The following is a 27,918-nucleotide window of genomic DNA, read 5'->3' on the forward strand; positions in this document are numbered from 1 at the left end:
GGGGGGGGCGGGCGCAGCACGTGGCTCGGGGTCCGGGCGGGGACGCCCCCCCCGCCCCCCGCCCCCGCGGGCTCCCCCGGCGCCGGCCCGTCCCCGCGGTGGCCGCGGCCGCGGGGACGGCGGCGGGAGGCGGGGCGCGCGGGCGGCGCGGGCGGCGCGGGGAGGGGGTCGCGGGGGGCGGGCCGGCCGGCCGGGCGGGGGTCGGCGGCTTCCGGGCGGCGGCGGCGGGCGCGGCGCGATGTGCGAGCGGGCGGCGCGCCTGTGCAGGGCCGGCGCGCACAGGCTGCTCCGGGAGCCGCCGCCGCAGGGCCGGGCGCTGGGCGGGCTGCTGCGCTGGGTGGGCGCCAGGATGGGCGAGCCCCGGGAGCCGCCGGCCCCCGCCGCCCCCGCCGCGGACCCCGGCCCGGGCCCGCGCCCCGCCTCGCCGCACGGGGGCACCGCGGTCATCCTGGACGTGAGTACGCGGCCCGCGCCCCGGGCCCCGCTTCGCCCGCGCCCACCCGCCGCCGCGCGCCCCGGGCGCGGAGACCCCTGCGCGGCGACCCGCCAAGCCCCCTCCCCGCCGGGGCCCGCCAGGACCCACCCCCGGGCCGGAGAAGCCGACGCCGCGCTCCACTTCCCGGGGTCCCCGCCTTCCGGAGCCGGGACCCGGACACCCCGCCCGGCCGCCGCCCGCTACTTTGGTCCCGGGCAAACCCTCGTCTTCCTCCCAGCGCGCCCCTGGCCCTTCGCGCGCCCGCTCCGCGGGGTCTGCGGGCCCCGAGCGCTACTTTTCTGACCCCCCGCCTCCCACTGGCTCCCAGCCCACACCCACGTTTCGCTCCTGGCGCGGAGCCTGGTCGTTTCATCCCCGAAGCCCCCTTCCCTCGCCTCCCTTCTCTGAAAGTGAAGACCTCGCCCCACCTCGCTCCCCTTTCCCTTCCCACGGCGCTGGACCCCACCTACCACCCCCCTGGACCTGGACCCGCCGGGGTCCCACCAACAGCCCCACTCACTGCTTGTCCACTCCCTGCCCCACCTCCCGGCCCTCCCCGCCCTAAACCGCCCCCTGAGAAGCCCGCCCCCCGCCCCCCCCAGGGCGGGAGAAGCTTTCCCCAGGGCGCGGAGGCTGGGGGGGCGCGGAGGGGCTTCGTCCTGGCTTCCCCGGAGTGACGGCGGGAGGGTGGGAGGTGACATGGCGGGAGGGTGGGAGGTGCATGTCACCGTGAGCGTCTCATGAAGGGCGGGGTGGGGTGGGGGCTCACGCATGTCAGAGGTTCCTGGAGAGGTGTGTGCACGCGTGTTTGCGTGCGTGTGTGTGTGTGTGTGTGTGTGTGTGTGTACTCCCCACACGCCCCTGAATGTGGGGGAGCCAGCACTTCCTCTCTCTTCCCTGCCTCTCTCCTGGAACCCCTAGGGCGCGGGGCACTGCCAGGGCAGGGGGCTGTGCTGTGGGTGCTGGTCGCCAGACACACCTGGACAGCCGCACCCTCTCTCAAGGCCCCAGCAGACTTCGGGGCTGAGTGCTCGGGCTGCTGGGTGCGTAGACCCAGGCTCGCCCTGCCCTTGCAGGGCAGCCCTGTCCAGACTGTCCCAGAGAAGGAGGGGGTGCCCCCCCCCAGGTGGGCAGGCGCGGGACCTGAGCCTCCAAGTCCTCATCTGTGAAATGTGCCCATGGGCAGCGGCCTCAGCGCCCCACCAGCTGAGGTCCTGCTGTTCACTTGGTTGCCACTCTCCCAGGGCAGGCATCCGGGGAAAAGCACCCTTTGGGGGCCCCTCAAGGAGCATTGCCATCCAGAGCAGAAGCGTGGGGTGCCTGGGCCGGGTCTTGGCAGGGGACCTCTGCCCCAGCAGAGGCGCCCTCCGATTCCCCAGACGGGATTTCAGCGAAGGGAGCGAGGTCCTGTTTGCGAAGCCCTCCCTGAGCTGCTGCTTCAGTTTGTTGCACCCCCAGGTGCCACCCACCTCTTGGAGGGGTCTGGGAAGGAACAAGGAGGGGTGGCATCTCCCTCTTCCCATCAGCGTGGCTGACCTGGTGCCAAAATGCCAGGACGAGCAGTTCTGTGGTCTCAAGTTCAGTTTGTGGGTTGGGGGGACTGCCTCCCCGTGCGGCCAGACCCTGGTCTGCACCTGGCTCCCCGCGCTCCTGCTTCTACCCACTCCCCCACCCCAAAGTAACCCAGTGCTGCCCATGATGGTCCTGGGGTCAGCCCCCAAGGTTCCCTTAGCAGACACCCACCTTCCTGGAGGAAACTGGGGCTCCCCAGGGGCTGTGGTTGGGGCGGCAGTGTAAGGCTCATGGCCGTGTCCATGGGACACTAATCTCAGCGGGTGGCGGGTGAAGCCGCGGGGCCCAGGGCTCTGGACGAGCGCCCGCGGCGTGAGCGGGCGTCCGTGTGTGTCTGTCAGCACGGCGTGGGCAGGTGGCGGCGCAGAGGGAGAGTGGGCGGCTGCTTCCGCGGCGGGCAGCTGCCAGGGCCTCTGCCTGGAGATCCCTCCCCCACCCCTGCCTCCTGCTTGGTGGGGGGGGGGGGGCTGCTCCTCTCTGGGGAGGATGAAGGGGGGCTCAGCGGGGTGGGACCTCAGTGTCCCCCGGCTGACAGGACCTTTCTTCTTTGCAGATTTTCCGCCGGGCAGACAAAAATGGTGAGTTACCCTCCGGGCTGTGCACTCGAGTGAGGGCTTGGCTCTCCCTGTCCTGAGGCATCAGTAGGCAGGGTCAGCACTAGCCACATGGACACCCTGGACCTAAGGGACAAGAGCACAGGAGTCTGAAGTCAGAAGGCTTTGTGCCTCAGTTTCCCCATCTGTAAGGTGGGACTCCTGCAGATCCCACATAGTAGGGCTGCCGTGAGGTCGGTGAGTTGACGTCTGTGCGGACAGGACTGGCTGTGCAGGAACTGCGTGGGGCACTTTAGCCTCATGCAACAGGACTGGGTCAGGGCACCCCAGGGGGGCCCAGAGACCCCCTTAAAAGAAGCCCCAAGCTCACTCTAGGCCCTTCCAGCCCCCGGCACACTTCCTCTGCACAGCAGCCTCAGGCAGTGCTTTGATCCTGTTTTATCAGCTTCACAGTGGCCCAGAAAGGTTAGGTGACTTGCCCAAGGTCGCCCAGCAGGATGGCCAGAGAGGCTGTGCTGCAGGCCCACCGTGCTTGGCCCCATGCCAGGCAGCCATCTGACAACGTGTCGTTGTGCCGAGAATTCATGACATGCTTCTCCTGACTTCCTAGGAAGGCTCCACCCTGTGAGGAAGGCCCGCGTGGGCCTCACGGTGGTGACAGGCTTCTGCATGTGCTCGGTCATGCCTCTTTGTGTGTGTCTAGTACTCTTGCACCCAAAGCAACTCTCTGTGGACTTTAAGCAAACGTTGCCTCTCCAGGCCTCAGTTTACCCATCTGTGAAGGGGGGTAATAATACTTAATCTGTCTGCTTCCCTGGGTTTTTGGGAAAAATCCAGGGAGATGTGGGTGACAAGCTTTGTAAAGAATCAAGAAGTCAGCGTTTCTTCGTCCATTGAGAAAATACTGCTTGAGTGTCACGGCCCAGGCTGGGGAAGGAGTGGGGAACAGATGACCTGGTACCCCTGGGGCCCTTGGGTCCCAGCCGCTCTCCTGTGGAGCCAGGAATTCAAGATGGCAGCTCTATCCCGGCGCCTGCAGCCCCTCCCCTCCCTCCTTGTCCCTGGGAGTCACTGTGGGCCCTTCTTCCCCCACGGAGCTGGGGGTGGAGAGTGAGGCTGGGGTAACGGAGGGGCTTACGGCCTGGGCAGAAAGTCAATGCCAGGACCTCATCCCTGGGGTGAGGGAGAAAGACCCATCCGCGGCTCTCCGGCTCTCCGTGTGGAGCAAGGCGGGGTTTCCTGGTGCTGGAGAAGTGCTGGGGCTTCGAGGTTTGCACAGCACAGAGATAGGACATGGAGTGGGGGGGCCCCATGAGGGTTCCCAGAGTCTCTGTTCACCCAGGAGGTCATTCCGGGTGGGAGTTCGGGCTTGTCCCTGCGTGCTGGTCATGGTGCCGAGTGGCAGCCTCTGTGCCCGCCGCTGCGCACACGAGTGGGTGTGTTCCTGGCGGCGGGCTGTGTGGGGCCCTTTGCTGTGTGTGCACATGAGCTCCTGCGTGGGTGGGGGCCCCTCAGACACAGGAGGTTCCCTCGTCTTGTTCCATGCCTGCCCCTGAGCACAGCTGCGGGAGGACCCCAGCTTTGCTCCCGCGGCCCCCACACCGGCTGAGCTTGCTCCCCTTCCTGGAGCCTTAGCTCAGTCCAGCCCCCTCTGAGCGGCCGTGGGCTTGTGGGGTTATCACCGGGGTGGATGCGGGTCTTCCATGCAGGTTCCGGGAAAGCTGCCCTGGTCCACGGGAGGACGCTAGGCCACGGCGGCTGCCTGCGTGCCCCCCAGCACCCCGGTCTGACCCAGTCATGTATGGGCTCTGACCTCAGCCAGTAGGGTCCTAGGTTTCCCCATTTTTAAGTGGGGCTAATACTCCCCCCGCGGCCAGGGCTAGGGAGTGCAGCCCCAGGCTGGCCTGCAGGACCCCGCCACCAGCTGCTGAGTCCTGAGCACCCCTGCACCTTAGCAAGACCCTCTGGTTGGATTTTACTGTGATCCTCCAGGGATGAGCAGAAGCACCCCCTTTTTGGAGCGGACAAGCAAGGCCAGGAGGGGCAGAGAGATCACAGACCCCCAGGTGGGGAGCGGAGCAGACGGGTTCAGCACAGCACAGCTGACAGTATGGGGGAGCCAGGAGCCAGTGTGGATACGGAGGCTCGTGCACATACACACACCCCCCTCTACTTGCTGGCCCCGCCCCAGCATCCACAGGAGCCGGAGTGGGGGGGGGGAGGCTGGGGGTGGTGGTGGTGTGGTCTCTCGTGTGATCACTGGCCAGGGGCCCAGACTGGCCTGCCCTGCTGGCTCCCTGAACAGAGACCCCCCCGCAGGTGGAGCGCGGGCGTGGCTGGAGCTGAGCGAGGGCCCCCTGGCAGCGCCGGTGCCCGAGGAGGCGGGTGCCAGGCTGCGTTTCCCTCCAGGGAGCGGACACTCACAGACTCCTGGCATTTGAAAGGTCGCGCAGAGGCTGAGCTCAGGCCAATTAGCGGAGACCCCTGCGAACGCCAGGCTCGGGGTCCTGGGCGGAAATGGAGGTGCAGGCAGCTGGATTAAGTGGACAGAGGCCTAGCTCGGAGGTGTTGTCTGGCTCATTAGCTGGTCTGCGGTGACGCATTCCAGGTCCCGTTGCCGCGGCTCTGCGGGGAGTCCTGGCCTCTCTGCTGCTCCTGCGCGCGACAGCAGGGCCCGGACTCCCTGGCCCAGACATGCCGGTGCCTTGCGGCATCCACCTCCCTTCTCCCCGGCTTCCTTGAGAACATGGCCTTGGGAGGCTTACACTGCCACTCTGTGCCTCAGTTTACCCCTCTGAGAAATGGGGGTGCTCGAGCTGCCTGTGACGGCAGGAGGGGTGAATTGCAGGTCGGCCTCGACGCTGCCCTGGGTCACAGCTGAGAACATGTGCCTTGGGGGGCCTGGGGCTGGGGGGGGGCGCTGGCTTGAGGGGAGAAGATTGTTTTTGAAAATTACAGATTCTTTCTCCTTCTGTGACACTGAAACCTGACCCTGGATGTTGGAGACAGGGTGGGATGGCGCCTGCAGCGCCCCCACACCCCGGCTCCCTCCCTCCCTCTCCCAGCTGCAGGGAGGGAAGCCGGGCAGAGGCAAGCGTCTCCCAGTCCGGAGCTGCTCCTCGCGTGCCTCTCCGAGTCCCTGCTGGGGCCCTCGGAATGCACGAGGCCTCCCGCCCTGAGCTTGAGGCGCCCTCCCCGGCGCGCGGGCCGGTGGCGCCCTGCCCAGGGGCAGCGCCTGAGACAGGAACGGGCCCCTGAGCGGCTGCCTGCGCTCCGCTCCCGCCCAAGTGCCCCGACCCCGGGCCGCGTCCCCTCCCATCCCCACCTGGAAGGGGCTTCCCGCCCTGGGGGCTCGCAGGAGCTTTGATAACAGAAGCAATGGAAGGTGCTTGGCCAGGAAGCCCCCCCCCACCTCCGTCTCCCACCGAGGTGGCGCCTTTAAGGACATTCCTAGGGGCTGCGGGAAGGGGGGGGGGGTTGGGGGTGGGTGGGTGCTGGAGGGCGCCCAGCCCGGGGCGAACCAGGTGAGAGCGGCTGAGTTGCCAGCCCGGGCGCTGCTCCCCTGAAGTCACGTGTTCGGAGCACCCCATCAATTGCCGGTCTGGTCCCCCCTTCCACGGCCCAGGACACTCTTCCCCAGCAGATCCTGGTGCCCAGCAGGGAGCTAGTGGAGAGGTGAGGCGTGGGGGGCGTGGGGGGGCAGGCCTCAGCGGGGAGGCCCATCCTGTGAGCCCGCTCCCTCCCCAGCGCACAGGGGCAAGGGCAGTGCTGGGCCCCGGCCGCGCCTGGCACCTCCTTCCCCAGCGGCTTGGCATCCGTGGCGAGCTGAGAACTGCGAGCGCCGAGCTGTGGCCTCTGGGTGGGCCCAGTTCGCTTTGCAGCTGAGGCGGCCAGGAGAGGGCCGCGGGGTGGGTGGGAGAGGGTAAGCGCAGGGGACTCCGGGCAGGGGGCACGAGGGCTGGTCTGCGCTCGGCGGGCTCTGGACCCCGCGCTTCCAGGCCGGCGGCGCCTGAGGGGGGCCGGCCGCGGGCAGCGCCCGGGGAGGGTGGGGCGGGGAGGAGGCCCAGGTGCGCCTGCTGATGGGCCGGTCATCACCGTAAGGAGCCGCTCCTGGCGCCGGCGGGGGCCGGGGAAGAGCTGTGGGAATTCGCCGGGGGCGCCCTGGAGCGGGTGCGGGCCTTAGCTGCGCCCCGGCATTATCTGCGAGTGGGTGCACCTGGCAGCTGGGGGCGGAGCAGGGCAGGCCCGGGTGATGGACCGGAGCCCGCATATCCCTTTGCTGGGGCCCTGGCCCGGCGGCCAGAGGGGACCCCTCTGGAGCTCAGCTGCGGGCTGGGGAGTCGCCCTTGTCAGGGCCGCCCTCCCCACCACCCCGAGTCCAGCGCCCCGCTCCTGCCCTTGCAGACGACGGGAGGCTGTCCCTGGAGGAGTTCCAGCTCTTCTTTGCAGATGGCGTCCTCAACGAGAAGGAGCTGGAGGACCTCTTCCACACCATCGACTCGGACAACACCAAGTGAGCCCGCCCCGGCGCCTCCCTTCTTGCCCAGCGTCCCGTCTGCACGTTCTGCTCCCCAAACCCCAAACTCTTGAATCCAAACATCAGTTCTCGCCAGTCCCCACCGGCCAGGCGATGTCAGATGGGTGGGGGCAGTGCGGGGAGACCTCCTTGGCTCAGCCTTTATGACAAGTTGTCTTTTCTGAGCCCCCGTGGCTGAGCAGAACCCCAGGTTCTGCAGAGTATATACAAAAATGAAAATGGGGTGCTCCCTTCTGCCTGAGCCTGCTCCCCCCATGTCTTGGGTTTCCTGCTGGTCCTAACCCCTCCTCTCTGAGCTGGGTACCGCCTCTAGCCGACCAGGCTCCAACCTGAACCCCTCTTCTCACTGTGCCTCAAAACCCTGCTCTGCACCTTGTGTCAACCCAAAACTCCAGCTCTACCCACCCTGAAACTATTCCAACTCTGCCACCCTCCCCCACCTTACTCCAGCTTGCCCTAGGCCCCTTGGCCACCCCACATCCGGGTACCTTCCTCGGTTCTCTCAGGTGAGGAGGATGGGGGACTCAGGGCAACTTTGATACCTTGGGGTCCCTGAGACTGGCTATACGTGGTCCGGACTAGGCTGCCCCCAGGCCCGGGTACAAAGGACATGGAGGCACGTTGGCCAGAGATTGGGCCTGAGAGAGGCCTGGGAGGCTCAGATGGGGCACAGGGTGGGGGACACGAGGCTTTGTCCAGGGAGAAACAGCTTCCCCCATACTCCTTTGAAGGAAGGAATTTCTGAAGCCAGATGGAGGTTTGTGACTGGCTCCTGCAGCCCCCTGGGGAGCGTTGAAAGGGCAGAAGCAGGTGCCCCTGGATTTAGTCACTGATCTATTCATTCTCCTTAGGTGCCTTTTGTGTGGGGCCTGCTGGGTAGGACAGAAGGAGGGAGAGCCAAGTGATAGCATCTGGGCATGGGGGCGGGGAGGGAGGCCTTCAGAAGGTCAGCAATCCTTTCGGGGCTGCTCGGCCAGCATCCCCAGGTGTGGGCAGTAAACACCAGCCCCCGGCGCTCGGCAGGCGGCCTGGCCTGCCTCAGCACACCTAGCTGGGGAAGGTCAGTGAAACGCTACTTTCAGCAAAATGAGGCATCAGCGCCTGTGCTGTGCGTGTCAGGAGCCCTTTGAGCTGAGCTTGCAGAGCCTCAGAACCCAGATTTATTTGGTTGGGGGGGGCCTTTTCCCAGAGGCAGCTTGCAGAACCCAGGAGCCATCCCCCCAACATGCCAGCCCCTGTCTCAGCGAGGGACCAGCACTCGGAAGGGTCAGGTCCCTTGGTGGGTGCCTGCCCCCCACAGCTCACCATCCATCTGCTCTAGGGCCTTCAGCACCCCTCTGGCGCTTGGCTTCTCCACGCTGCAGGAAGGGGGATTTAGAACCTGGGCTGGGGCAGGAACAAGGGGGGCTGTCTCTGGGCTCCCAAGACCCAGCAGGCAGGGATGTGGGGGGAGAGTTCTTTTAAGGGCCTGAAGCGTCATGGGCCGCCACCCTCTGTCTCATTTCCCCGGCCCCGGGCTGAGCCCCATCCTTGCTGCTCCTCACGATGAGCCTGGCAGACCCTGGGAACAGGAAAGTGGGGTCAGTGGGGAGGTGATGGGGTCAGGCAGACATTTGGGGGGGCGACACCCTGTCCCACCTCACTCTCATCTGTAAATCGAGGCTGGGGGCACCAATGGCCCAATAAAAGGTGGCACAGCCGGGTTGTATCCCCTGTGGGGGCTGTGAGAGGGGCATGAGGTGGGGGGCAGTCGGCCAGCCTGCCCCTGAGTCCCCCTCGTTCTCTCTCTTTAGCCACGTGGACACCAAGGAGCTGTGTGGTAGGTGCCGGGCTCTGCAGGGGCCGTGCTTGGGGGTTGTCGCGGGGAGCTGGGGCTGGGGAGAGGAAACGCAGGCCAGAGGGGCGGGAGGGCAGGAGGGCCAGCCCAGGGGGGCCACAGTTTCAACCCCTGATCGCTGCTTTCCCCTCCCCCAGATTACTTTGTGGACCACATGGGGGACTATGAGGACGTCCTGGCCTCCCTGGAGACCTTGAACCACTCTGTCCTGAAGGCCATGGGCTACACCAAGAAGGTCAGCAGGTGTGGGTTGCCCCGGGGGTCAGGGCCTGAGGGCTGATTTGGTTCCAGATTGCCCGGGGGCGTCCGCAAGGATGCCTGGATGTGTGATAAGTGTCAGGTGGGCCTGGGCTTTACTTGGGGCTCCTAGAGGAAAGCAGGGATCCATGTGAACAGCCCCATAGGCCGGTGCCCGGTGCGGAGCAGGCAGGCCTTTCCCAGAATCAGCTGTGATCCTGGAGTGGAGTTCTAGAAAGAGCGGCAGCCCTCGGGGTTCCGGGGACAGGTGTTGTGCCCGCCAAGCTCACGTCCTCTGCCGAGGCCACTAGTGGGCTGGGGCAGGGAGGGGGCAGGCTGGTGGGCCTGACCTTGACAGAGGAATCCGGTGGTGCCTGTGGGAGGCCGCCAGGCAGGCAGACCTGAGCTGACAGTGGAACCTTCAGCAGTGTTGGTGGGGACCCCATGCAGGGACCCCCTTAGTGTCCTGGAGAGAGGTCTCTGGCGTGACGTCACCTCTGTGCGTTCAGACTGGACGGGACTCGGGGTCTGGAGCTGGGACCAGGCGTCGGCAGCGTGTGCCCTCTCCACCGGCAGGCAGCCCATCCGCCGCTGCCTGCAACCCACACTGGGCCTTGGCTTCTGGGGTGCAGGGGGCAGGCATGGCTTCTCGGCGTCCACAGAGAAGAGGCACAAGAGGTGTCCCAGGTGACATAGCTGTTTAATCCTCTTGGAGACGCCGCCGTAGTGGCTTCTGTCCCACCCCCACCTCACAGACATGGGAGCAGGCTCGGGGGCGCCCTGCAAAGTTGTAGTGAGACAGCATAGCCGTCGGCTGCAGTGAGGGGGGCGCTGCGTCAGGCCTGGCGTCAGCCAGCCAGGAGTGGGACAGCTGCTGGGACACACCGGAGGGACTGGGAGTGGGCCTCGTCGATGCCCACTGTTTCTCTCAGGCCTGGCTGCGGGGTGCGAGAAGGCCTGCCCAGCCCCCCCGGGTGAGTTCAGGGAGCAAATCCAGGAGAGTCAGCTAGGCCTGCTGCAGGACCCACACCCCTTGCCACACCCCCTCCCTGCCTCAGCCTCAGTTTCTCCATCTGAGGAGTGGGAGCTTCACCTACAGACCTGAGGGGGCGCACAGGAAGTGCAGTCTCTAAGCTGCTTAGCACAGGGCCGGGACCCAGCCAGTGCGCTGCTAAGTTGGTTTTGTTTTCTCCTTCCCCCAATGAGAGTTAATAACCAAGAAACCAAACACAAATTTTTACAAGTTCATGTCCTTGATTTTTTTTTTTTTCCGTTTAAAATTATGAATCCAAAATGTTGCCAGGAACACAAACCTCAAACACGAATAGAGCAAGCCAAAGAGCAGCACCAGACCGAACCAAACTCATTAAAAATGGACAGACACTGCCGAGCCGCGTGGACGAAGCTGAGGAGTCTTTCATCCTCTTGTCCCGCCCCGTGAGGACTTCTCAAAAAAAATCACGTGGGAAAAACAAAGGCCTCCACGTGGCAGGGTGGGGTCTGTCCATCCCGAAGCATGGTCCCCGGAAGTAGACTCCCTGGCAGGTCTTTTTTTTAATTATTAGACTCCACTGTCCAGACACAGGGCAGGCCAAGTGGGCAGCGTCAGATGCTGCTCAGTTCAGCCTGGCCCCGCAGTAAAGAACCTTCCGGCGCGCCCAGCAGTCCCCGGCCCTGCCTCAAGAGCCCACATTTCCCCCTCCGCCCTCCCCTCTTGCTGTGGAGATTTACTGTCTCCTGTGACTCTCCCTCTGGAGGTGACGGTGGGGTGTTCTGTGAGGGTGTGGCTTCGCAGGGACCAGGGCGCACCCAGCCTGCAATGGCCCAGACAGGGTTTCCCCAGCCCCCTTCCGGGTGTGCAGGCGCCTCTGCCACCTGAAACCTCCCTCCTGAGCCTGTTCTCCCCTCCGCGAGTGGCCTCCCCGCCAGGGGTCAGAGGCGGCAGCCTCTCTGCTGGCTTCTTGGCCTCAGGTCTTGGCTGGTCAGAGGCCACCTTCTCTGTGGGGGAGGGGGTGGGTTCCCGGCCCTGGGCCTGTGCTGGAGATCTCACACTTGTGATCCCAAGCCGGGGTGCCCTTCACCCCCAGGGATGCGTGTTGCGCTGCAGGGCTCACTGGGTGGACCAAAGTCAGCACTTGTTTTTCTAGCTAGTCTGACTTTGTAGAAAGGCAGCTCGTGGGTGAGGATTTCAGACGCTCTCCTTGCACGCCTTGGCTGTAGGCGACTGTGAGGTCCCCTTAGCATCCTGTCACCGTGACTTCTCAGGTTCTAGAACTTTCTCAAGTTCTAGAACATTAGAACATCGGCCCCGGCGGGGATCTCCTTGTTGGCTCCCGACGCTCAAGGCCTCACTCTTACGCTTCTGCACCGATGACAATATTAATAATCACCTCCTAGTTCAGAGTCCTCTGAGCCCGTTACAATAATACTTTTGCATTCTCTTTGTTAAATTTTCTCTTAGGAGGTGGTAGTGAATTTTCCCAAAATGCCTCTCTGGTATTTTCGCATGATCATATGATTTTTCTTAAGCTATTGATGGGGTGGATTCTATTATTAGCTCCTCTCCAATTGAACAACCGTTAGCTTCCTGTGATCAGCCCTAATTGTCGCATTACTGTTGCATCACGTTGCCTCCAGAAGCCTCTCGTCGCGGTCCCTAACGGGAGTTGAGGCTAAATTGTAGTTGGGGCTGAATTGTGAGGTGGTTTTGAGTATTTTCTGCACGTGATTTGACCTCTCCAGCATAGTCATTTTTCTCTTCAAAAATGAAATGTTTCCATAATATCTGGGGCCAGGAACAGAACGATCCATCCTAATCAAGACTTTGCCTTTTTCTGTCCACTTTACTAAGGCTATTTTAGTCTACTCAGTAGGTAAAATGGCCGCAGACATGTTCAGTTTTAGAATCAATTCTGCATGGTAGGTTGTTAAAATGAAAAAAAAAATCTCAGACGTGCCTTGACACACCCAGGCACTGAGTGCAGGTTAAGTGGGATGAGACATCGCTCCTCACTCAGGCCCAGGTTAACACTTGTCCCATTTGCTTCATTTTAATGCCTTCTATTTGGCAGCCTTTTGCCTGTTTTAATTAGTAGTTTCTAATAACTAGCTCCCGACACTTTAATAAAATTTCACAACATGCTTCCCACAGCGTAGTTTTCTTTTTCTTTTTTAAAAATATTTATTTATGCATACAAGAACTGGGGTACAAGCCAGAGGTGTGGGGGTAAGAGGATTCACCAGAGACAGAGTGGGGAGCAGAACAGGCAGCTCCACTGAAATACACTGCTGAGGGGAGCAGCGGGGGTGTCAGGAGAGGTCTGCTGCGCCATGTGGGTACCTCCCTGGCCGGGGATCGAACTTATGCTGCAGTGGCTGCAAATAGCATCATAGGTTGCGTCTTAACCCCTTGCGCCACCAGGGAGGCCCCAGAGTGTAGATTTCATCATTGTTATCCCCTTTGACTTAGGTTTCTTGTTGTCCCTAATGCTTTACACAGATGAGATGGATTGCTTCCCTTTTTTGGATTAAAAAAGCCGTCTTTGATATTTTTATGGCCACCTTAGATTTCCTGTGCGGCATTTCCCCTCTTGCTTTTTCTCCACCAGCTCGTTCTGTTCTCCGTTCTCACTTAATTGAGTTGATTAAAGCAGATGGCCAGTGAGGTTTCCACGGCTGTTTTCTTATGTGGAGATTTCTTGTTTGTGTCGCTGGTTTCTGTCATGGTCTCCTGGTTGCGTGAGAAGACGTCGCTCAGACTTTCAGAATATGAACATTGAAAACAGCTCTCCTTTCTTAGTTTCAAAGCCTGTGCTGCTGAATGACAGCTTTGCAGAAAGCCAAATTGTATCTCTTGGACCATATGAAAGGTGTGTGTGCCAAAGATGTTGGCGAGTAGTGTGAGAAGCAGTGACATGCCCCTGTGAGCTCCCGGGACAATTCAGACAGCACAGGTGTGTCACGCAGGTGGCGGCCGGGGATTCTGCTGTGGATTTATGAATAAAGGCAGAAGTGGTCACCATCCCCAGCAACAGCCTAATGCATCCTCCTCCACCACATTCACCTGACCACTTTTCTGTGCCTACGAGTCTTAAAAGTGGCTCCCAAACCAGGAAAGACCCTGCTGCCCCAAGTGGTCACTGCACAGGAGCCCCAACCTGTCATGACCTCTGCCCATTTTAGGGACAGTCACATTTTCTTGACTGCACCTTTGCTGGTTGTTATTGTGTAGTTTCTGTCCCATGGGGCAGCAATGAGCTAATTTCTCAGACTGTGTTTTGTTGGAGTACTACACAGCTGTGAAAAAGATTAAATAGTGGCATTTGAGACACAATGAACAGACCCCACTGATTATGTACAGTGAAATAAGTCAGAAAGTGAAAGACAGAATGGATGATTTCACTCATTGGTGGAGTAACTGAAAAACACACAGCAGCAAAACATAGCAGGAATAACTCTGGAACTCAATGAAAGAACTTAACGGTTACCAGAGGCAGCAGGGGAGGGCACAAGATATAGGGGAGGGAGGCAGAGGGTAAGGGACAGTGGTTTGGTGGAGGATGAGTAGAACATGTGCACATATGGAAGAGCAAAAAATGTAACCCCAAATTAAAAAGACAATATTTAAAAAATTAAAACTAAAAAAACCTTTAATTGCTTAAAAAATTGTTATTCAATCATTGTGCTGCTAATGTTTTTGCCTTCCATGCTTTAGCCGTATAGATCTTTGTTTTGACATTTTTATTATACACCTGGTACATATTCAATATACAAAACAGGAAACAGAAAAGCATAAAGAAATTTCAAGTCACTTTCATCCGCGCTGCCCCGTGCCACTGCTTTCATCTCTCTTCATTGTTTTTGACCTTTTCCCCGCGTAGGTGCTTTTAATGCACTTAGTGTCATGCCGCGTACAATATTTTTTCATCTATTTTAACAAACGCTTTGCCCATGTTATTGAAACCGTCCAGAAGCATCATTTGAAAGTCTTTTAAAAATTGCTGTTCCTTTGTTGTCTGGCATATTGGATTATTTCCAGGTTTTTGCCATTAGGAATGCTACTATAACAGCCTTGGGGCATAGAGCTGCTCGCATTCTGCATTATTGCATAAGGATAGATTATCAGAAGTGGAGAGTCACTGGGTCTAAGTGCATGAGCAGAGGGAGGCTCACGATGGGAGGCAGCATGGCCTTGCGCAGCGGGGGCACCCACCTGAATCCCACGTGCACCACCACATCTGCTCCCACCACTGAGCACCAGTGAGCTCATGTCCTTGCTGAGCCCTTGGTCATCCTTCCCCTCTTAACATATTTAAATCTACCTTGATCGTGACATGGCAGCTTATCCTGTTCATTTGACCCCATTTGGGTGCAGAATCCACGTGGGCTTGTCTTCACAATCCTGGCGCCTTTTGGGTTTAGCTGTGCAGGTGCTGGAATCCCGTTTGATCAGATCAGGGGTGTGTCTTACAGGGCAAGGGAGGCTGTTTTTTTTTTTTTTTTGTAAAGATTTATTTTATTTATGCATACAAGAGCAGAAATGTAGGCCAGAGGTGTGGGGGGTGAGAGGGTTCACCAGAGACAGAGTGGGGAATAGAACAGGCAGATCCACTGAAACACACTGCTGAGGGGAGCAGCAGGTGAGTCAGGAGAGGTCTGCTGCGCCATATGGGTAGCTCCTTGGCCAGGGATCAGACTCGTGCTGCAGTGGCTGCAGATACCTTCCCAGTGCTGAGACTTAACCCCTTGTACCATCAGGGAGGCCCCGAGAGAGGCTACTTTTTATCGTCATGCTCTGTCTGGAGTGGCCGCTGACATCTTTTTTCATGCTTATTTTTTATGCTGCTTCTGTCTTTTTGGCAATTTACCTTTCAGTCATCTTTGCTTATAGCATTGGTTATGATTTCCAGGGCAGAGCTCAATGGTGGCTTCTAAAACATCCAGCTGACCCCTGAACCCCATGAGGTCGGGGCGCCAGTCCCTCCTCACCGTGCTGTGGAAAATTTGAACATTACCTTTGACTCCTCCCAAAATTTCTAATAGCCTGCTGTTGCCCAGAAACTTTAAGATAACATAAATCATCAACTCACATGTTATCCGGCGTGTTATATGTGTCACATTCTAAATTCTCGCACAAACTAAGTCAGAGAAAAGAAAATGTCACTAAGAAAACCAGGTCAAGAAGCTGCAATCGCGGTTTGGGCGTGGTGGTCACCACGCTGAGTTCATGCCCTACGGCAGCCGTGTCCTGTCTTCAGTACCCACGTTGGTGTTGTCTTATCCCTCACAAGGGCAGCGGGTGCTGTACGGAGGCGTCAAAGGCAAGAAGATAACACCAAAGAGTGATTCCTATTTATTTACAGGGGTAATGATTGTTTCTCGACGAGGCGAGTTCATCTGCTTTTTTTTTTTTTTTTCAAATAGTTGCAGATCTCCCCAATTTTTTCCAGTATATTTACTGAGAAGAATCTGTGGATAAGTGAACCCAGACAGGTCAAACCCACGTTGCTCAGGAGTCAGCTGTTGTCAACATGCTTGATTCTATTTTTATACCCAGCTAACAAAAACCAAAACAACAGTTTCTATTCCTCGTGGTGGAACTAAAGGAATCTTGGCTGGTCCATGCTTGCACATGCTGGCTCAGTCCAGGGGACTTGAGGCTCCGCTGGTAGAGATCAATGTGCCTGTGTCCCGGCCTCTGTTGCCTTCACTTTAATTTGAACTATCATCATTCTTTCCACAACCCCCTTATCCAAAAATTCTTTTTCTAAATCAACTCTAGATCATTTGGGGGGAACCTTTTTGACATTCTTTGCAGGAAGGTGCTCACCCAGTAAAATTTTGGAGATCAGTGGATCTCCCACTAGCACCCCATCCTCCTGCAGGCACGACTTGTCCGCGTGCTGCCCCCTGGGCCCTGCAGCTGCCTCTTGACCGAGGCGCCAGTCGCGGTGGAGGAGACATCAGTAAGGGCTGCCTTTTCACCCCTTCGGCGATCATTTGACATTTTTGGAATTCAGAAACCAGTTGCACTTACGGGCCCCCAACCAAAGTCTTGGTCACTGATCGGGTGATTTTACCTCAGTTCCTGGTTCTGCTTTTAGTTCCCAGCGGCCTTTTCCTCTGTACTCGCTTCCCTACCACGTTCTGTCGTCGTGTCCGTGTCTGGCCATTCATTTGTGCGCAGCCCGTCGGTCACTGTTCTGGGCATGGATTCGCTCTGCTGCGGAGGAGATCTGGCAGTGGGATGCTCTCGGCTCCGGGAACCTGGCTTACCCTGCCGCGAGCGAGGTCCCTGGCCTCTGGGGTCTGTCTCTGGGTGCCCCGGTCTGGTGCTGGCACAGGAGTACCCTGCCTCTCTCTGTACCTCGTCCTCGTGCCCGATCCTACCCGTCTCTGCCTCTCTCCAGCCCTGGTCCCCACCGTGCAATTACCGCTAACAGAGTCGCAGTCACAGTGACAGGCACGTTCATTTGCTCTCCCTGAGAGCCCGGTTTTCCCTGGGCTGCCCAGGGACTGGGCAGAGTTCCATGGGGCGGGCAGGTGGCTCAGGATAGTGGGGTCTTGGCAGAGGACATGGGGAGCAGTGTGGGGATTGGGCAACCAACACCCCTCAACACAGCATCCCTTGGCTCTTAGCATCCTTCGGTGACCTGCCAGCCGAGCCGCTCCTTTCCCTGGAAAGCTTTGGCGGCCGCAAGAAACTGAACCTGGTCCAGAAACCTTCAGCAGCAGCTCTGCTGCCGTCTCTCCACCACGGGGGGATTCTGTCTCGAGCCGGGAACTCCCCTCCCTGGGCGTCCCAGTCCCCTCTCAGCCCCGACACCTCTTCCAGCCCCTTCCTAGGACTGAGGGGAACTTCCTTAGGACGCTTTTCGGGGAGCCAGCTTCACCTCTCCGACTGCTTTAGAGGCTTTCCTGCCATTTTCAGAGGAACGAGGGGCCCAGAGTCCCTCCTGCGAGCGGGAGGGGAGTCGTGCGCTCTCCCTCGAGCAAGCTCTGTCCCCGAATCACCGCCACCCACCACCCCCACCACCCCACCACTCCCATCACCCCCCCACCGCCCCCACCGCCCACATCACTGTCCTCTGCACCGGCGCCATCTTCATCTCCATCCTCATGGCGCTGCCGCCGACCGCGTGTCGCCTGCTGACGGGCACCGCGCCGGGCCCCGCGCAAGCGTCTGTCCTCCGTCCCCAGCCTCGTGGGCGGCTCTGCAGCGACTCCCGTGAGGTCAGAGGTCACGGGGCCAGTGAGCCCGAAGCCCGGTGCTGGGCCCCAGGTGCCCACGGCTTTGACCTTGGCGCAGGATTTCTACAGCCCCCAAGAGGCAGCAGGCCGGGGGGGTCCCCCTCCTGTGCGGGGCACTGAACTCGGGTGTCCCCCCGACTTTGGGCCAGACCCCCTGCCCAAGGTCCCCCCAGCCTGTTTCCCGTGTGCCCCTTCCCCGCACAGGTGTACGAGGGCGGGACCAACGTGGACCAGTTTGTGACGCGCTTCCTCCTGAAGGAGACGGCCAGCCAGATCCAGTCGCTGCTGAGCTCCGTGGAGAGCGCGGTGGAGGCCATCGAGGAGCAGACCAGCCAGATCCGGTGGGTCTGTGGGGCCCCGGGAGGTCACGTGGGGGGGCACGGCCGCGCACCAAGCCTCTACTTGGTGGAGGCGTCGATTCTTTCCTGTCATTCCCTGAGCAGCAAGACGAAGGGCCGGGGGCCCAGACTCCCCTGGCGGGCTGGTGACCTGGGCATGTGCTGACCACACGCGCCGTGTAGACAGTTAAGACTGTTCCAGGCCGATTTTACCACAGCCACATGCAACTCGCGTGTTGTCGCCCTAGAATGTTCTATTTGACTCATTTTTGAAAACTGGGCAGACATGTAGGAAGCTGTCCCTGCTCACCACCCTGGAAGCGAGTCCCGTGCCCTAACGATGAAGGAGGCGCCTTCTCCCGAGGCCTCCCCTGTTTGTTAGAAAGGCCCCAAATCCTGACGCTCGAGAGGCTGGAAGGGTGCGCTGGGAGTGACTGTCTCTCAGGGGGTTTAGTGTCATGGAGGGCGCTTGTGCTTGAGGCACAGACAAGCAGCGGGAGGCCCGGGGGTGTGCAGGGCTGAGGGGGTGGCCCCATCTCAGCAGGGCCAGCACCCCCTGCCCCTGGGTCCTCGATTCCCTGTCCCGAGCTGAGACGTGCTGTCTAGTTTGTTCGGGAGCAGCCGTGCACCTGGTGTGAAGGGGAAAAAAAATACAGAGCGAGGGAGTGAAGCCTGGGGCCACCGCCCAGGCCTCTCAGAGCCCCAGTCTCTGCACGGCCTGGGTTTCCCAGGCAGAGGGACCCTGCGTGGCCCGATGCGGGTTGTCGGGGGAGGCGGTTGGAGCATGTGTTTGGGTAGGTGAGTCAGTAGGACGGTGACAGCTGCTCCACGTTGTTCTGAAGAGGCGAATGTGCTGAGCCGCTGCAGCCAGTCACCTGGGAGATAGGCCTGCAGATTCCGGGGGCCCCGGTCTGTGCCCCTCAACCAGGGGCCCCAGAGCTAGGCCCAGAATCTGCATCCGTAGCCAGTCTTGTGGCTCTGAGCGTCCCGAGGCCCTGGAAGCAGACACTGACGTTCCCTTCATTTCTTGTCACTCTCTGGATAGAAAGGGACTTTTCTAACCTGCAGGACAGACGGGGCTGCTCACGACAGTCACTGCTGATCTGCCCCGGGCCAGTTCCCTCGCGTGTCCAGAGTGACAGGCGCCCACCCCTGCGCTGGGACCTGAACTGGGGAAGGTGGTGGCGGGATGACATCATGTCACCACGGGAGACGCGTCTGCTCCACACCACTGCCCTCCAGCCACCCCAAGTCTTGGCTGCTCCGGCCCTGGCTGTGTGTCCCAGCTCCGGGATGTCCTGGCCAGGCCCAGCGCTGGTCGGACTCTGTCCCTGGGCGGCTTCGCGCTGTGCTGCCTCGTGGTCTGAGGGCCACATTTCATTTGCCATTGAGCTGAGGAGATCGAAACCTCAAAGACTCCACCAGCCTTGCCCCCACCCCGGGGGAGCCGACTTGCTCCCTCTGCACCCTGGGAGGTGGGCTGAGCTCTCAGACTCATAGGAAAGAGAGGCTAGAAGGCACCAGGCAGCACTGCCCTGGCCAGCGGCTGTTGGGGACAGGGTGACCCTGCCTGAGGTGGACGCGCATGTCTGTTTCTGTGGTGACTTTCCAGCATTATCTTGCACACGGGGGTTTGGGCATTCACTGAGCACATGTGCAGCCCCTCACCTATGCCAGACACCCTGCCTAGACAGCTGCCTGGGCCCACAGGGGCATGCTTGTGGGGGTGTCGGGGACACCCAGCCCTCCTTCTCAGGCCTGGCTGAATTCAGCATCATACGTTTCTCTCTCCTGCTACTCGCTCACTCTCAAGACAGTCTCTTGAGGACTCCCTTTTGGGTGGGGCAGTTGTCCGGGTGGTGCAAACCCACCCTCTTGCTTCCCGCTCCAACCGCACACACCATAGGGTCCCGACAGCACACCAACCTCCAGTCAGGCTGGCAGGGGGAAGCCAACTTGGTGTCTGCACAGCTGAGCCCTCAAGGACCCCACCATCGGTGCCTTGTTAGCGTCGGAGCTGCCCTGAGGGGTCAGGGGCCTGCAGCCCCCTCACAGCCTGTGCCCTCACTCCCCTGCAGACAGAACTACAGCAGACCCAGCCGTGATGCAGCAGAGACCTGGTGCAGACGCCCTGCTCCCCCCTATGCCCCCAACCACAAGTTCATGGCCACAGAACCGGGGAGGACTCTTCCACCTGGTAAGAGCATTAACCCACTGCGGGGGGCACTGGCTCGGGGTCCACGGAGGAATTCTGAGAGGGGCCAGATAGGACCTGGACCTTGGAGGGGGCCTGGGTGGCTGGGGCTCCCCTCCCCGGCACGCCGCACCGTCGGGTCCCTGTGTCCCTTTGCAGCCCCTGTGGATGCCAAGGACGACAGCCTGGACGCCCAGGTCAGCCGCTTGGCAGAGCTGATAGGACGGCTGGAGAGCAAGGTCGGCCCCGCGCCCTTCTGTGTGTCCTCTTGTCCTCTCCCCGGCCCTGGGGGGTGGGCGGCCAGCAGGGGTGCCCAGGGCCAGAGCAGGGCCAAGAGCAGGAGAGGCTGTGCCAGCAGAGATGCGACACGCGGGGAGGAGCAGTGGCCTGAAATCCCTTCGGTTGTGCGCGCGGCTGGCGCTGTTGGCACGCGCTGGGCCTTCAGCGCTCAGGTCTGGGGAGAGCACTCGGGGTCTGGGGTCTGCTGGCCCGGGCTGGGTTCACCGCGGACCCACACACCCCACACTCCCCAGCCTCCCTTCCTGGAGCCGGAGGCCAGAGGGCTGCGGTCAGGCCAGACAGGGCGGGCTCCTCTGGCCTTGCGCGGAGCCGTGCGCCTCGTTCGCATCTCCCCCGACGCTCCGCAGTCATGGCCGGGGAGGGCCCACTGTCTTGACTTCAGTTGCGTCCTCCGTCCTCCAGCGCCCATAACAACATTTCTTGGAAGGAAGGAAACCGGCTTCCCTGGGGCTTTCCATCAGCTCGGGTTTCAGACTCCCCGGCCATGGACTTAATGGCTGTGACTCTGGGCCAGTGCCCGAGCGCCGCGGAGGCCGAGCGCGGACTGTCAGACCGGACCCGCTCGCGGGTGGCCGGGAGGGGTAAAAAAAATGATGGCTCAATGGCTTAGCGCAGGGCCTGCTGGGTAGTCAGCATCCAATATTAGCAATTATTAGACATTTAACACCAAAACCCACACACACCCCGTACCCACGAACCCACACAAGCCAACCTAGCTGGCATCCCGGTGCCTCGGGGCTGCAGGGATTTTACATTTCTCCTTTTCTGGATCTTTTACATCTTTTGCAAAAGGACAGGATAATTAGTAGCTGGGTGGGTCTGAGGGCTAGTTCCGAGGGATTCGTGGGCACAGGGGTGGGACTCCGCAGAGGAGGCCGAGGGCAGACTTGGAGGGGCGTCCCGGGGAGGAGGCTGCCATGCCACCTGCAGGGGGAGGCCAGGTGGGACGCCCCCACTCCCCTCCCCAGAAGGTTGCTGCGGTGGGAGCCGGTGGGAGCAGCTACTTGGGGACCCTGCTGCCCGTTGTCATAACAACTCTGCAGGCGCCTCCAGAGGGAGGCTCTTTGAAGCTTATTTTTAGCGCCTGTCGCCTTAACAACCAGCTGGCTGGAAGCCTCAGAGCACCTGGGCGTCCTGGAGACGGGCGGGGCCCCTCCTCTGCGGTCCCTGATTGGCCCGGGCTGTGAGCAGGAGCCAACGCCAGGCCCTGCCCACCCAGGACCCTTACCTGAGCCTCACCGGGGATGGAGCACGTGGGGTGCAGCTGAGAGGGGAGCAGGCAGATCAGGGCGACCTTGAGCCCTACCCCGCCCCCACCCCACCCTCCCTCAGCCTCCCCCGCTGGCGCTGGCCACAGAAGCCTAGGGAACCAGCTGCAGCCCCCTCCTCCGTGGACCCACCTCTGTGTTGTCAGCAGGCCCAAGCAGAGCTGCATCTGGCGGTCACACCCTCCCACCCCCTGCAGGCTCCAGGTCCTGGCCCGAGCAGTCGGGATCCCCCACAGGCCACCTGCCCACTGGGCTGTTGGGCTAACAGCCGCCCGGGGCCCCTCACACACGCACTCCTCCGGGAGAGCAAAGCCCGGGGCCCTGCTGGGGCTGGGTGAGTGGGGCCCTTGCATCTCTGGGAACGGGTTCCCGAGTGTCCCCCGTTCAGCGGCAGGGTTACTAAAAGGAGGAGAAAGACGTTTGTGTAGACCAATGGGCAAAAGCCGTATTTTCAAAGGGCAGGTTTATTAAGGAAAAAAGGAGAATGCTTGGGTGCCACCGGCAGTTCTGGGGAGGTTGGGGGCGGGCGGGGAAGCTGCGTTTTGCCCCAGCAGGGAGGTTCTCATCACTCTGGTCTTTGGAAGAGTCGCTCCTCTGTGGAATTTTAGCCAGTGTGGAGTTTATCGCTTTTCGGGTCTGGCTGGGCCCGTCAGCATGGCCTGACCCTCTGTGAGGACGGCCCTCTCTGCTCGCTCTGGTTTCCAGCCTTGGGAGACTCCATCTTTTCTACTCGAAGCTTGCACCCTCCTCGTGGCAGGCGGACAGGATTGGGCCCGGAGGTGGTGCTCACTGGGGTGCCCAGTAAAGGAAGAATCGTGATTGTCAGGAGGAGAGAGACCCGGGTTTGGGCCCAGCCCTGCCCTGGATCAGATTTTGTGGCCATCGGTGTCCATGGGTCCTGCTGTGGCACAGGGAACGCAGGGGGCTTCCAGGCAGCGCTGGGCCCTGTTCCAGACACCAGAATGTGGTGGTGAGCAGCGTCCAGGGGGTTCCTGATCTCCTGGAGCACAAGACAGGGCTTCATCTGTCCCAGAGAGCTGGTTAAATAGGATGTTTCTGGAAGCATTGGGCTCAGTGCCTGTGACAGTCCAGAGAGGACAAACACACCAGTCAGACCACTGGATTCATGAGGCGCTGGGGGGAAGGTTGGGGGTGATTCCCAAGTTGATCTCTGGGCCCTTGCCAGCACTTGTGGCAATAAAGTGTTCTGTTTTTTTGTTTTGTTTTGTTTTTTAAATAGAGGCATGTTTTATTTATTTATTTGTTTGTTTGTTTGTTTATACAAGCACTGGGTACAGTCAGAAGCGCGGGAGGGTGAGAGAATTCACCAGAGGCAGAGCGGGGAGCAGAGCAGGCAGAAGGACCGAAGGACACTGTTGAGGGGAGCAGCGGGTGGCAGGAGAGGTCTGCGCGCCATGTGGGACCCTCCTCTGGTGGCCGGGGAGCAGCCAGGGATCGAACCTGCGTCGCAGAGGCCGCGGGCAGCTTCGCAACCCAGCGCTCAACCGCTGCGCCACCGGGGAGGCCCAATAAAGTGTTCTGGATCCAGAACTCCTGAACCCCACTGTGCACGTGCACAGACACACATGTACACAGAGACAGTACAGTGGCACCTCCTTGCCCTCTACAGTAGGTCTGCTTGGCCTCTGATGCCCAGTGCCAACCCCCTTCTCCCACCATGCCAGGGCCAGAGGAGATTGCTGCTACTTACTACAGCGGTCATTCCAGCTTCCCAGGGCCCCTCTGAGCCAGCTCTGTGCCTGTGGGTGGGCAGGCCTGGCCTCCAGGGAACTTGAGAGCCACTGGGACCTTGGGGTAGAGGAGCTGGAACTCTGGGGGAGGGGATCCTAGCTTCTGTGGTGTGTGGTGGTGGTTCTGGAGGCCTCCCTGGCAGAGGTGGCTCATCTCCAGCATGGCTTTGTGATTTGTGGTTTCAGACCCTCTGGTTTGACCTGCAGCAGCGCCTGTCGGATGAAGAAGGGACTAACATGGTGAGGCCCGGGCCCCCCTTCCACTCCTTTCCTGCGGGCTCCTCCCCGCCTGGGCCAGGGCTCCAGAGGCAGGTGGCCACGGGCACCCCCACACATGGCCACCCTTCTCTCCCGGGGTGTCCTTTGAGACAGCAAGTCTTTATTAGAACCAGCACGGCCCAGAGCGACCCGATCCATCAACAACGGGTCTGCTGGTCATGGGCCTCGTCCTCGGACATTCGGCTCCGGCCGTCCCACCCGCAGAGCCCTTGCGTGTTTCCGCGCAGGTGGGAGCTGCTGCCTGCGTTTGGCTCCAAGTTCTAGTTCTTTTGTAGCCAGCGTGCACAGGCCAGAAAGACGTGTGCCCGGCGTGAGGTGGTTTTGTTTTCTAACACATCACCTTTGTTGAAGGGAGGTCTGGGGGTACTGGGGGAGCTGTGCCCATGGAGCAGGGTGGTGGTGAGGTGGCTGCCAGGCCCTCAGGTGCCCACATCCATTCACTGTGGCCCGCAGCACCTGCAGCTGGTCCGCCAGGAGATGGCCGTGTGCCCAGATCAGCTGGACGAGTTTCTGGACTCCCTGCGACCGTACCTGCGGGGCACTGCCGGGGCCGGGAACTGCTTCCAGTGAGTAAGCCGGGGGTGGGTGCTGGGGCGCTCCGCCTGGGGTAGAGGGCAGGGTGGGACCAGCCTCACCCCCGAGAACAAACCATACCCCAGGGGGTGCCCTGGTGGTGCCTAAGAGCCGGGTCCCAGACTTGGTTCAGGCCCTTCCTGCTATGCAAGCATGGGGTTCCACCTCTCCCCCAGACCTCCGCTGACTGGTCGCAGAGGAGCCAGTCCCCACATCCCTGGAATCCTGGCTGCGAGGACTCAGGCCCGAGCACTACGCAGTCGGCACCTGTCCCTCACCGCCGTGGCCAACCCTGGCCTCGGACACAGGGCTGCTGCTCGGCAATGCTGAGCGGGGCACCAAACTGACAGCCCATCGCTGGGGTCAGCATGAGTGGGCACAGACCATTGGGTGCTCTGTCTTAGGCCCACCCTTGGGTGTTCAAGGGCAGTCCATGCCCTTTCCTGCCTCCCATCTTGGGCGTCTTGGTGGCTTTTCCCTTGAGAGGACAGCAGTTACCCTGCTCTCTGGGGACCCAGCCCTGAACCAGGCCAGCAGGGTTGCTGCTCTCACGCTGTGTGTGTAACAATGGGGCCGTGGGGCCAGGGCCCTGGAAAGAAGGGCCGGGGCAGGAGGGCGGTGCTTGCAATCTAAGAGCCCACCAGCCCAGAGCTGAAGAAGGGCATCTGGGGGAGACGGCAGCTAGCGACAGTGAGGTGCCATGTTGGGGAGAGCAGCAGCTGTGTGTGGGAGACTGGTACTGGGAGGAACAGACCTGGGGTGGTGGGCAGGACCCTCACATTAGAGATAGTCAGCAGGCAGAAGGTCTTGCAGCTTGCTCTTGTGTGTGTGAAGGCCTGGGGTGCACAGTGAAAGTCTCAGGGCAGCTGGGGGGAGCTGATTGATTGGCTTGAGAGCAGCTGGGTGGAGCCAGACTAGGTGAACTCCAAGATCTTAGGCATCAGAACCCCAGTGGAGAATGGTGCAGTGTGCTGAGCCAGTTGGGAGAGGGTGAGGGTGTCATGCAGGCCTCTGGGGCCATGCCGAATTCAAGATGCCAGTGGGGGTGCCCACATAGAAGCGTGACCCTGGGACAGGGCGGCTGTGGTTGGCATGGCGTGTGGATGGCAGCTAAGGCCTGGGGAGCAGAGTGCACACCACAGGACAGAAGGGAGGAGGGCCCCTTGCCTGGCCCTGCCCACGGGCAGCACTTGGCAGGGCCTCGGGTCTAATTTTGAAAGTAGGGATTTTCATTATTTTTTTTTAAAAGATTGATTTATTTATACAAGAGCTGGGGTACAGGCCAGATGTGCGGGAGGATGACAGGATTCACCAGAGACAGAGCGGGGACCAGAACAGGCAGACTGACGAAATACACTGCTGAGGGGAGCAGCGGGCGTGGCAGGAGAGGTCTGCGCGCCATGTGGGACCCTCGCCAGCCGGCCGGGATCAAACCGGCGCTGCAGAGGCTGCGGACAGCTTCACAACGTGGCGCTCAACAGCCTGCGCCACCAGGGGAGGCCCAATTCATTATAATTTTTCCAAGAAATTGTAGCCGCAGGTGCTGGGAGAAGCTCTGAACTGTCAGAGGGCAGCAGCCGCCTGTAGAGCACCTCAGGACGCCGGTGGGTGTCCTGTCAGGGTCTTGGGGCACCTCATAGGCTGGCTCTGGACCCACCCTGTCCTGCCCGGTGCAGAGAATGGTGGGAGAAGGTGGTCATGTGGGCATTCCTGAGGCCGCCCCAGGGAACACCTGGGATGGCACACTCACCTGGCCTCTCTCCCTTTAGCATCACAGCCGTGAGGCTCTCGGATGGCTTCACTTTCGTCGTGTATGAGTTCTGGGAGACGGAGGAGGCGTGGAAGAGGTAGGCCCCACATAGTACCAGGCCCACTTGGTGAGGTGGTGAGGTGCTAGGAGGTGGGCTGCCTTGCCCCTGCATACTTCACGGATTCCCCCAACCACCTCCTTGGAGAGGATGAAGGGGGGGTGGGTCCAGGTTGCAGCAGCACCAGCCTACCAGAATGCTGGCCTCTTGTGGCCCCAGACCCGGGTGCAGGCATGTTGGTCAGCGAGGGATGCGACCCCTTCCCCAACCTGGCTGGGCCTTGGTCAAGTCCCTGGTCATCTGGTGGGTCTGAGCCCCCAGCCTCAGAGGTCCCATTGTCACTTCTGTCGTCACCGGTGCAGCTCCCCCTTCAAGGTCTGGTTTAAGCACCTCCTATAGCAGGAAGTCCTCCTGATTCCCCCAGCCAATATTTCCCTTCCCTTGGCTGCACCCGTCTCAAGTATCTTGTCCATTTTTGAGCTGCCCTTGCCAAGCTCTGTCACATCCACCTTATAGCTTCAGATGCACCCCCAGAAGAGGCACATCTGTATCCCCATGAGCCTGGTACCACTGAGTGTTCACTAGCGGTCCGAGCCCCTCCCCACATGGGGACAGGACATATAGCAGGTGGGGTTTGCTGGAGTCTGTGAGCTGCTGTGATCCCTTCCCCTGCTAAAGGACAGGAAACCACTGCTCCCTCCAACCTGCTATGGCCTCCCCTTTGGCCCTGCTATCAGCTTCCCTGGGACCCTCAGCCTCACACTCAGAACCCAAGCCCATCTGCCTAGTGGTGACATCCCATCCTGGGGAGGACCGGGAGTGGAACTGGACCCACAGACTCCCACAACCTTCAGCCCCAAAGCTAACTGGGGTTCCCCACTTGCAGGCACCTGCAGAGCCCTGTGTGCAAGGCATTCCGGCATGTGAAGGTGGACACATTGAGCCAGCCCGAGGCCCTCTCCAGGATCTCAGTGCCAGGTAGCTAGAGGGAAGGCAGTGCTAAAAGTCGGGAAAAGCTAGGGGGATCAGGGAGACCCCCCCCACCCCAACGTCCTGGGCTCCAGGGACAAATGGCTGAGTGGAGACCAGGGCCACATCTCTGAGCAACTCTTCTGCTCTGCTCCCTGAGCAGTCATGGTCATGCTGCAGATTCAGAGGGTGCATGAGGCAGGACCAGAGTCACATTGGTCCCCCAAAATGGAAGATGACTGTGCAGTCCAGAACAGGGCAGAGGCAAGCCTCAGAAGATGCTGCCAGAGGTCCATAAAGTCACCCAAGTCAAAGGCAGCTGCTATGTTTGAACCCTCTACACATAGCCAGGTCCACCATACTTCTCTGAGCTTGGGGTCACCAGCTGGGCCCTTTGTGGCTGGCAGCCCACAAGGGCTTCAACCATTGGGTGGCGCAGGTGTGCTCATAGGCTGTCCTTGCCGCTGCCTCCCAGGACCCAGTTGCTGAGCATCTCTCCTCTCCCTCCCTAGCTGCGTGGTGCACGGTGGGCCGAGACTGAGCACCAACCTGAAGCCCTGCTGTCCAAGGCCTTGCAGGCCTCGGCCTCTTCAAAAAGAAGTCCAGTTTCTAGAAACTTTGGTATACAACTGTGTTTTCAAAATACTCCCAAATAAGAATGTATCCTCCTGCTGTGTGACTAAAGGGGAACCCTCACACCCTAGGAGCCAGAGACCCACTCTCCAGCACACCTCTAATGCATGCTGCAGTCCCCTAGTGGTAGAAACAGTCGATGGGCAGAAATAAAGTGTAACACAGTCTGTGTGTGTGTGGTGCGAGCGCCACCCCTTGCCCCGCCCCAACCCACGCCACCAAGCCTGACCCTTAATACCCTATCTCGACCCTCCCACCCACTCACCAGGCCAACCACAGCAGCCTGGCTGTGACCTACCTCAAGGGAGGGTCCTCAGACATCAGCTCCTCCTGGCTGCGGCAT

General features: G+C 60.5%; 1 protein-coding gene across 2 annotated transcripts; it reads left to right on the forward strand.

Moving 5' to 3' along the window:
- Positions 1-238: 238 nt before the first annotated feature.
- Positions 239-27,713, forward strand: NECAB2 (N-terminal EF-hand calcium binding protein 2; the record flags this gene model as incomplete). Of its 2 annotated transcripts, XM_084257342.1 has the most annotated exons (13): positions 239-454; positions 2,601-2,625; positions 7,006-7,114; positions 8,932-8,957; positions 9,113-9,210; positions 17,667-17,803; positions 19,879-19,997; positions 20,154-20,233; positions 23,500-23,553; positions 24,046-24,158; positions 25,935-26,012; positions 26,860-26,951; positions 27,455-27,713. In XM_084257342.1, the coding sequence occupies 13 exons, from the start codon at positions 239-241 to the stop codon at positions 27,481-27,483; spliced, it is 1,176 nt and encodes a 391-aa protein (XP_084113468.1). In that variant the 3' UTR covers positions 27,484-27,713. The 2 variants fall into 2 exon arrangements, with proteins under 2 accessions (XP_084113468.1, XP_084113469.1); XM_084257343.1 differs by lacking the exon at positions 23,500-23,553.
- Between the last annotated feature and the right edge of the window lie 205 nt (positions 27,714-27,918).

Source organism: Talpa europaea, assembly GCF_964194135.1.
Source record: "Talpa europaea genome assembly, chromosome: 16".
In the NCBI taxonomy this organism is placed as follows: Eukaryota; Metazoa; Chordata; class Mammalia; order Eulipotyphla; family Talpidae; genus Talpa; species Talpa europaea.